The sequence below is a fragment of the Grampus griseus genome (assembly GCF_964374135.1).
Source record: "Grampus griseus genome assembly, chromosome: 10".
In the NCBI taxonomy this organism is placed as follows: domain Eukaryota; kingdom Metazoa; phylum Chordata; class Mammalia; order Artiodactyla; family Delphinidae; genus Grampus; species Grampus griseus.
In genome coordinates this window covers 41,621,822-41,632,518 of record NC_139004.1, presented here as the reverse complement: position 1 = coordinate 41,632,518, position 10,697 = coordinate 41,621,822, and the positions used below count along the sequence as shown (strand labels likewise).

The window sequence follows — 10,697 nt, the reverse complement described above, 5'->3', positions numbered from 1 at the left end:
TTTCCCCTAAGGAAAATGCATTTTGAGTTATAAGTAACTTTCAGATTCCAGGTTGTATAATGTCACTAACTGATGTAATACAAATGCACATTCAGAATATCTTACTCAAACTAAATGCTACAAAATTCTACAAAAATCAGCTATCAATATTTTAACAAAATAGTCTCTATTTTTCAAAGTCACAAGTTATTTAAAATAACTACTATATTCCAGTAGAAATAGAAAGAGAATGAGTGTATGTGATACTGTTAAGGGAAGAATACTGTCACTGGATATCAAATGTGGATAAATTATTAAATGAAACGGTTAATTCAAAAAAAATTAAGCATTTAAGAGATTATTTCAAAATTTATGGAGAAATATTTTAAAATGTGTAAAAATCTAAATTCATTACATAATAACTAAGTGAAAAACATCAGTGTCAGTGGCAAAATCCAGGGTATGAAGATAAAAAATAAACAACTTGATGCATAGATTTTGTACAAAATTATTTAATATTCACTTATTAAATCTAATAACAAAAGTTAATTTGGAAGAATATTTGCTAACATTGCACATATATAAAAAGTTGACTCTCTGGTTTATAATTTCATCTTTTTCTTTTTAAATATTCTAGAACCAAATGAATCTTATGATAAACTTTTTTTAAAAAAAAACAGCATCACACATAGGTCACACATTATGTAAAACAATGATTCTAATTTATACTTCTTAGCCATAGGCACATTAAGAATCAACAGATATCCACAAAAGACAAATATCTGTGGGATAGTAGTTGAATAATTGGAAAATCTTGAGTAAAGTTATAGTTGAGTGCAGCCATAGTTCAACCTTATCTGGGTCACACTAGATGTCATCTAGATTAAATAAGATATTTGTTTCCACAAATGTAGATGGCCACCATATACCCAGACCTCAACACATTGCATCAGAATTGTGGCCAATCCCAATCCCTGAAGCAGAGGGATAGCAGTGTGTTCAGGATACAGGCACTTAAACTATTCTGAAACTGTCAATAGCTACTTTGAAATCGTACCTAATTTTCTGAGTTTCTGCTTACAAACTAATGTCCTATGTAGAGAGTAAAAATTGCCTCACCAAACTTTAATATAAAATTGCATCTAAGTGACATTATCTTTCCACCAAAATTAATATGGGGAGAAAAAGAAAATATATTGCTTGAAATGATTACCTCCATGAAGCTTGGGTGTGTCTGTTGAAAATTCAAAACCCTGAGTAAATTATCTGAAGCATTGTATGCTTGCTCAGTCTTAACCCTGTGGAGTTTCTCAGCCTCAGAAACTTTGGAAAGTTACTGTGTATAGATGCTGACATATAGATATTTCTGGAGGAAAAAAATAGAATGATAATAAGAAAAGAGGCAGAGGGGAATATATCTGCCATGAAAAAGCCCAAGCTACCCGTCACAGGTGGATGGAATGAAACCCTGGGCTTCCAACCCTACCAGGGAGAGGAGGAACTTAGGAACTACTTAAAAGCTATCTGTGTTTCCAGAAATGATGGCAGCTGCTGTACAAAAAGGCAACAGGCTTTTGCATATAATTAAACTGATTAAAACTCCATAGTCTTTATGTAATTTCAGCTTTGTGCAGTTTCAGTTGCATTGCTGTAAATTTCAGGACTTCCAATTTCAGAGCTGCCTAACGACAGCCCATTAGCCCCTTCACTCTGAAAGATGCCCTATCTCACTATAACAAAGAATATTAAACTCAATCTGGTTTGGTTAACTCCAGATTCTCCTTTGATAAATCAGTAAATGACTATGGTCCAGAATCACAGAAGTGAATTTTTCTAAGAGCAAAATGAAAAACCTCTCTCACTCATTAAACCTCAATTCTAATGCTTTTTAATAATCTGATACTAATCTGTGAAGATCATACAATTGCCAGATGACTCTAAAATTTAAAACGCTAACAGTTAGAAACACTTTTCTTATTGTGACTGAATTCCTTATTTGATTATAAGGAACTACACATTCCAAAGGCCATTTTCTTAAAAAATACATTTTTTTTTGTAAATATACTTGGCTACTTTTCCTGTGAAAAATGACTGTTCACTCTTAATGTTTACATTTATGCTGTTAAATTATTAGGAAGTGTGCAAATTTTCCAATCTTTTATACTCAGCTTTCCAAAACAAGCAACTCCCACATCGTAGTACTTGGAAATTCCCTATGTTATAGCAGGAGTTTTAAAATCTACTTTTATGAATGATGTGACATTGAGTACCATATTCTGGATTTGTGTATATAAAATGCTATTGTTGTACAGTTAGATATATATTTCTGCAACTCTTGAAGAGAGCAAAAGAGAAAGACAACGAAACCTTTGCTAGCTGATCGTTGTTGAGTCAGGAAATATAAACGTTCTCTCATTTAATTCTCAACAGTTTGGGTGAGGCAGGTGTTGAACACATTGGGGAGGTAATAGGATGTGATAATGTTATAGACACTTTAGTACCATGACTCACTGGTGATGTGGTTTGGGGCATTACTTCTCTGAGTCTCAGTGTCGCAATTATCACCTGTAAATAATGAGGACAATGGTAGCTGCAAAATAGTGCCGCGGGTACTTTAGATTCTATCTGAGGACCTGGTCTATGAATGTTAGGTTTTCTTCTGCTGCTGTCATGTATTTTCCTGACATGTTTCTTATCATGGTTTTAAAATACTGTGGAAATTTTTTTTAATGACATAGATATTTCAATATCGTTATTTTAATTACTTAGTATTGACGTAGATATTAATATTTGACTGAATCTTGAATTTTGAAAACAACATGCTGCCTCATATAGCAACTTAGAAGGTGTTAAACCATATATTTAAAGTGTCATAGGGGATTTCCTTGGTGGTCCAGTGGTTAAGACTCCGCTGCAGGGGGCATGGGCTCAATCCCGGGTCGGGTAACGAAAAAAAAAAAAGTTTCATAGAAACACTTTCCACTTCTCAAATGATGCATTGTTTCTTGAATTCTGTTCTTTGTGGATGAAATAAAGCCAAGTTAAAGTCTCTGTAATGGATATAGAGCTTTTATTTCATTACTCTAAGAAAGGCAAAGTGTATCTTATGAACTGCATATCATCATCAAATTAAGATATAGAAAGATTTAAAACTTTCAATGAGGCCCCAAGGTCATGGAAGAAACAAGCCAGATAGCACTTCTCCTCATTTTCATCAGGGTTCTCTCAAGAAAATACTATGCAGTCAGAGTGTATTTGGCACAGTATAGAAAAGAACAAAGACTTTTGCAAGCAAAACACCTAAGCACTGTCGTACTAATCCAAGATAAAACTTTATGTAGAAGTTTACATTTCTAAAACCTTCTTTGTATTAGAAAAAAGAGAGGAATAATTCAGGTTTTCCAAATTCCTGTTGGCTTGCTATAAGTTTGAAGGAAAGAATGACAATAAAAGTTCAGCAGCTGATGGGTGGAGTGCAGTACAGGCTCCCTTTGTCCAGAGTGGAAATAAGCACATCCTGAAAATAAATTTCTATGGTGTACTTGAACTACCTGAGGTTGATACTTTGCAAACACCTCAGATAAAATAAAAAAATGTGCTGTGCTATATGGTTTAAATTGTACTGTTGTTGCCCAACCAGTTCCACAGAAAAGTTAATAAAACATTAATAAAATACAAGTTATCTCATAGAATTTAAAGGTAATTAAAAACCACAAAGGCTTTGTCCTATTTTCTCATAATTTGAAGTTATGAAAACCCCACAAAGATGTACTATAAAGGACCATTGACAGCGTTATGATCCATGATCCATTTTAATAAGGAAAGCATTTGCAATGAATGGTTAAAATCCATATACCATCTCTCCACCAAAGTTTCCATTTAAGACTTAAGAAGATCTTCAGTCTGAAGAAAACAATTTCATTACATTTGTCTTACTATTACCATTTAAAAATCATGTATTTATGGACATTCCATCTATAGTGTAATTAAGCACAACTAAATTTATCACACAGAACAATAACTTTACTATACATTAGTAAGTTGGTAAACATATACTTCACACCCAAAATTCCACCCCCATAGAAATCTATTAGGATATTACAAAAAAAAATCTACAATGTTCTTTGGACAAATATTTATAGCCATATTTATTTTGTATTTTAAAGTCTATTTATAGTTACAGTATTTCATTTATTTTTGTTTATGAAGTTTCCAAACTTCTGTATAAGTCCTCGAAACTTGTTTTCATTTGGCTGATATGAGTGGTAAACACCAGTGTTGTAATTAAGCATTGGGCTGGACCTGCCATAACTATTGCCCATAGTTGAGGATTTCATTTCTGGGTGGTGTGTACTGGTATTTGGCATGTTGCTTGTTGGCTGAATAGAGCTTTCAATACTACAAAATGGTTCAAAACGACTGTAAACACGCCGGTCAATTGAATGAGTTCTTATAAGCTCATCATTGGGCTTTGGTCTTGGAGAAGAAGCTGGTTTTCTTTCAGGAACAACAATTGTTTTAATCTCCTTCGAATCTCGGTACTGGATCTGCTCAGTGTTGAATCTCGGGGCAGAGGCATCTCCTGCTTTTTCCAAGAACTTGCTTTCAACTGGACCTGAAGAAGGTATAGTTTTGTTACTTTCATCAGATGAAGAATGTATCCCCTGAGATGAACGAACTGCTACATCTTCCTTACCCTTGTGGATGCTGCCTGGAGAGCTGGATGAAGAAGAATGTTTTCTTCTAGGAGATGAATCAATTTTGGGTTCTGATTTTTTTTGTTTTTGATTCTCTTCAGCCTCAGAAACTAAAGTGTCAGAACTACTACACATTCTATAAAAGGCAGGTGCTTTATTTTTGGATAGATTTTCTTTCTTTTCTGGGGTAAGGCTAAGTAATGACCTTAACTTCAGAGAGCCCTTTTTCAAAAAACTTGGGGAACCCTTCACTTCTTTCTTGGAAGTGAGTTCTTTGTTGGGTTCTTCTTTATTCTCATCAAGCAAAGCAGCAATGGAAATTGATCTGATAGCAGTGCCACTTGGAGGGTCTCTCTTGGTAACCTCTTCCTCATCCTCTTCCATGGCATGGGTCACATTATGAACACTTCTAGAACTTTTTAACAAATCCTCTTTAGTTTTTTCTGGTTGTCTAATTTGATTCCTGGTAAGTGTACTATACACATAATGCTTACTATTTCCATGATTTAAATTGGCTTTTGAGTGGTCAGTGAATGGGAAACTTCGCCTTTTAAGCAGATTCTCATTTTGTTGATTCTTTAGGTTTTCTGTCTGCTTATTTACAGACAAGGTTGTACATAAATGTTTGTTTGAGTCCGTAGGGCCATTTGTAGTTGGGATTAAAACTGCCAGGTTCCTTTCGGGAACCTGTAGGGTGTGCGTTTTTGGTGCCTCTGACTGCAACGGGAGCTTGGGGGTTGATTCCTGTGAGGGTTTGTCTGTCGGATGCTGTGTGCCTGTTGGGGTGTCTGGGATCTTTTTAGGAGTGTCATTTCCCTGGGAACCAATGACTGTTGAATTTGAGGAATCAGTTGTACAACTGTTAACTTCCTGTTGCTCAGGTAAAGTGGGTTTAAACACAAAAGAAGAACGAAGCCGAGAGTGAGTATAAACGGTATTGGCTTTCAAATTCTCAGGACCGTCGTAGCCCTCAAACCGGTCACCTAGAACCGATCCATTGGAATCACAAGAAGCTTCTGAATGATCATTTAAGTAGGATTCAATTCTCCAGTTACGCAAGAATGACTTGGTGGTATGTTCAAGGTTTGGCATGTGTTGTTGCAAAAAGCGAATATGATTATCTGTCCCGTTAAAAGACTTCCGCACGTTGGAATTCCTTTCTGGAAGGTTTGTCGTCTTCCTCTGGGCAAGTCGGTCAGCAAAACTCTGGGCAGGTGTGTTCTGGTGGCCTGCATAGCCTCCCTGTGATGAGGATGCCACACTGAGACTATCTGAAGGCCTTTTCCAATTATAGGGAGCATTAACGGTTCGATTCAGAGCCCTGTGAAGCAGCAGGTATGGTGCTGTTTCTGGCTGTTCCCCAGCATAACTATGCCTCTTCCAATTTTCATTTATCTGACTGTGTTGATGCTGACGGATTGGATCATTAAAGTTGGAAACAAAATGAGGTCTGTATGCATGATTTCTTATGTTATATCTGTCACGTTCATTGAGAGTATATATCCCTCTGTTTTTGAAGTAGCTAGAATCTAGTTTATGAATTTTGTCTTGTGTACCAAAAAGGTTTCTTTGGCTGGAAACGGAAGCTAAGGAAGACACTGAATGCTGGTAAATGCCATTCTCCCAGAGTGCTTTGCTGTGCTTCACCCTTGCTGACTCTTCCCATGCAAATGAGCTGGGGACAGAGGACCTGGCATAGAGAGTCCTAAATTCTTCATCAAAGGACTCAACAAGTTGTCCCGTGATTATCTGAACCATGCTGAGGTGTGCTTTTTCAAATGACCACATGTAGCTGGGAAAAAAAAAATCAAAATAGGCAAATTTTAATTGTGCTGACAATATTTAGCTCTATTAAGAAAAGTGTCATTTAATGTTGACAAAAGAGTATTTTTGTTTATTTTCCTTAACTACCATAATTTAGAACATTTTCAGTCATTATATGCTTGCAGTACATGTCTCCCCACTCCCATATTCATATGTTAAATAACAAAGCAACACAAGTTCTGGCTTTCAATCCATCCATAATTTCAAGAAGTACAAAGAAAAGCCTGGTGTGCATTTTTCATCTCTGCCTACTAAGATTTTATGGAGTAAAATATGACATTATATTCCTTATACAACATCCTGGCAGGGTGCAGGCAAGCTGGTATTGGAGGAAAAGTTGAGAGCCTCTGCCAAGCTGTCTATTCCACATGAACTTGGACCTCAGTTTCCTCCCAGCCAGAATGAGGATAAGGACAGCATAATTCGCTACAATTCCTTATGGTCCTAGCATGTCATGATGCAAGATCATCTGTGCTAATGCGTGTATTTCATCTCTGTGGCTTAAGTGTAAATGTAATTTAGGTGCCAGGGTTTGGAAACAGACAGGATTTGTGGCAGCAGCTTCAGCCACTAAGGGCATCCTTCACTTCACTAAGTATATACAGTAAATTCAGTACTTACAAACCATGCCAATCAGAATGCCAGTTAAGACCTTTCCATGTAGAATACAACTGCTAGGGGATTGAAGTTTGTAATTACTTTATAGTACTTTGTGGAACTTCAAATCTCTCTCCTGAAGTTTAGAGGCAACAGTTATCTTGAAGTTTCATATATAATTTAAAATCTTATTTTAGAAAATCTTGATAATGTAACATAGAGAGTAACTGAGCTGAAAAGGCCATTGCTAATATGCTATGTCTCAAAAAATGTACATGATATAATGGGGTTTATACGAAAGAAAGAGGAGACAGAGCCATTCTCCACAATAAAGGAGCTTACTGTTTATACAGGGAAGATAATAACAGAGGGCAGATGGAAATATTAAAAGAATGTGCAGAACAATAATCTAAAATACATAAAATATCATAAACAGCAGTGTATAACTTCCAGGTTTTCCTATGACAATTTCAAATGAGGGTATCCAATTCAAAATCTGATTTACAAACATTGATAAAAAATTATGTGTTTTATCTCTTCATTGTTAGTATCAAGATGTAGCAAAACACCTGTTGTGTTTTCCTGATAAAACTGTCCTTGTCACATGTGAGCTGTCACACAGTGTGTGACATGGTGAGTACAGATGCCAGACCTCTCTAGAAATGTTGGGCATTTAGCATTTCAAGAAGTTTTATGGCTAAGAAATTTGAATTAAAGAAGAAGGCATTCTGAATTTGCCTACAAGGAAAACAATGGCAATACTAGAACAGCAGAGATAAAGGCTGCTTTTACCTAAAAGGGAGAGTACATTTTTAACCAGTTTCTACAAAGACTGGTTCATAACAGTTCCACCAGATCCTCTTATATTTGGTAACAATAAGAAAAATCCATAATTATTAGTCAGAAAAAAACAAAAATGACAAGGGCTGAAAACCATCAATTTTTTTTAAAAGAAGTATATTTAAAATTAACATGAAATAATAAAGAGAGTAGAGTTGTTAGATAATTGTTTTGATGAATTTTAATAATCTGTGGTCCTATGTATTCCATATTCACTTACACAAACAGCAACTTAAATTTTGCCTCTGGCTTATGATATAGATAAGAAGATAAAGAGTTTCTGTTGCTGTTTGTTTGTTTGTTTTTTCCAACACCAATTTTAAAGTAGCTCATTTACAGTCATCTCAACAGATATCACCTGTTAATACCTAGTAAGACAAAATTGATGTGAATTTATTGTTGAAGATAATCTTCAAATTCAAGTTAAATAATAAAAATAGAAAGTACTCATTATGATGAGAATAATAAACACCATTTTATAAGTCAAGTGAACTCCTATTTTAATTAAAATTTCAATTAAAACCCCTCTAAAAACAAGTGGGTCTGACTAAATAGAAACACAAATAATGAGTCTTTAAAAGAATTCATTAATTTCAAGCACTAGTTGTAACTTCTGCTCTTAACACATTTTCTTTTAAAATTCCAAAAAGGATTTTCAATATAGGGTCCCTGAGCTCAAAGAGAAATTTAGCAAATATTAACAGTTAAAACAGGCCTAAAATAGCAGTTGACATTAGGGGCTTTGGATGAATTAACTCATTTAATTCTTACGACAAAAAGTAGGTTCTATTATTATCCTCCTTTTAGAGAGGAGGAAACTAAAGGGCAACCAAGTTAAGTAACTTGTCCACGGCCACCCTATTCAATGAGTTGCCTCCTTCTTGTGGACTTTTTAAGTTCTTAAGAGAAGAGGCAAAATTTGCCCTCACATTGTCCTGTTGACATCCACAGCTCTCCTGGCTGCTTCCTGCAGGCTTTAGTATTGAGTGACCTAGGACTTCACGTGTTCTTTTTTTTTTTTTTTTCCTGGTCTGTTATCATGATGAATTATATTGATTGATTTTTTTTTACATCATTATTGCAGTATAATTGCTTTACAATGGTTTGTTAGTTTCCGCTTTATAAAAAAGTGAATCAGTTATACATATACATATGTTCCCATATCTCTTCCCTCTTGCTTCTCCCTCCCTACTACCCTCCCTATCCCAACCCTCTAGGTGGTCACAAGCACCGAGTTGATCTCCCTGTGCTACGCGGCTGCTTCCCACTAGCTATCTATTCTACGTTTGGTAGTGTATATATGTCCATGCCACTATCTCACTTTGTCACAGCTTACCCTACCCCCTCCCTGTATCCTCAAGGGCATTCACTAGTAGGTCTGTGTCTTTATTCCCGTCTTACCCATAGGTTCTTCATGACATTTTTTCTTTTTTCTTAGATTCCATATATATGTGTTAGCATACGGTATTTGTCTTTCTCTTTCTGACTTACTTCACTGTATGACAGACTCTAGGTCCATCCAAATCACTACAAATAACTCAATTTCGTTTCTTTTTATGGCTGAATAATATTCCATTGTATATATGTGCCACATCTTCTTTACCCATTCATCTGATGATGGACACTTAGGTTGTTTCCATCTCTTGGCTATTGTAAATAGAGCTTCAATGAACATTTTGGTACATGACACTTTTTGAATTATGGTTTTCTCAGGGTATATGCTCAGTAGTGGGATTGCTGGGTCATATGGTAGTTCTATTTGTAGTTTTTTAAAGGAACCTCCATATTGTTCTCCATAGTGGCTGTACCAATTCACATTCCCACCAGCAGTGCAAGAGTGTTCCGTTTTCTCCACACCCTCTCCAGCATTTATTGTTTCTAGATTTTTTGATGATGGCCATTCTGACTGGTGTGAGATGATATCTCATTGTAGTTTTGATTTGCATTTCTCTAATGATTAATGATATTGAGCATTCTTTCATGTGTTTGTTGGCAATCTGTATATCTTTGGAGAAATGTCTATTTAGGTTTTCTGCCCATTTTTGGATTAGGTTGTTTGTATTTTTTGTTATTGAGCTGCATGAGCAGCTTGTAAATTTTGGAGATTAATCCTTTGTCAGTTGCCTCATTTGCAAATATTTTCTCCCATTCTGAGGGTTGTCTTTTGGTCTTGTTTATGGTTTCCTTTGCTGTGCAAAAGCTTTGAGGTTTCATTAGATCCCATTTGTTTATTTTTATTTCCATTTCTCTAGGAAGTGGGTTAAAAAGGATCTTGTTGTGATTTATGTCACAGAGTGTTCTGCCTATGTTTTCCTCTAAGAGTTTGATAGTTTCTGGCCTTATATTTAAGTTTTTAATCCATTTTGAGCTTATTTTTGGGTATGGGGTTAGGGAGTGTTCTAATCTCATACTTTTACATCTACCTGTCCAGTTTTCCCAGCACCACTTATTGAAGAGGCTGTCCTTTCTCCACTGTACATTCCTGCCTCCTTGATCAAAGATAAGGTGACCATATGTGTGTGGGTTTATCTCTGGGCTTTCTATCCTGTTCCATAGATCTATCTTTCTGGTTTTTTGCCAGTACCATGCTGTCTTGATTACTGTAGCTTTGTAGTATAGTCTGAAGTCAGGGAGCCTGATTCCTCCAGCTCTGTTTTTCGTTCTAAAGATTGCTTTGGCTATTTGGGTTCTTATGTGTTTCGATACAAATTGTGAAATTTTTTGTTGTATTTTGGTGAAAAATGCCAGTGTTAGTTTGAT

The 10,697-nt window shown here is 35.7% G+C and overlaps 1 protein-coding gene across 1 annotated transcript in view; it reads right to left on the bottom strand.

The window, feature by feature from the left end:
- Window positions 1-4,166: 4,166 nt before the first annotated feature.
- The window catches only part of FAM83B (family with sequence similarity 83 member B), a gene marked incomplete at both ends in the record, with an annotated part of 63,232 nt that continues 56,701 nt past the window's right edge, over window positions 4,167-10,697 (bottom strand). Inside the window, one exon of the mRNA XM_082664425.1 lies at window positions 4,167-6,468. Within this exon, the coding sequence (XP_082520551.1) occupies window positions 4,167-6,468 (2,302 nt within the window). The remainder of the gene's footprint in view (window positions 6,469-10,697) is intronic.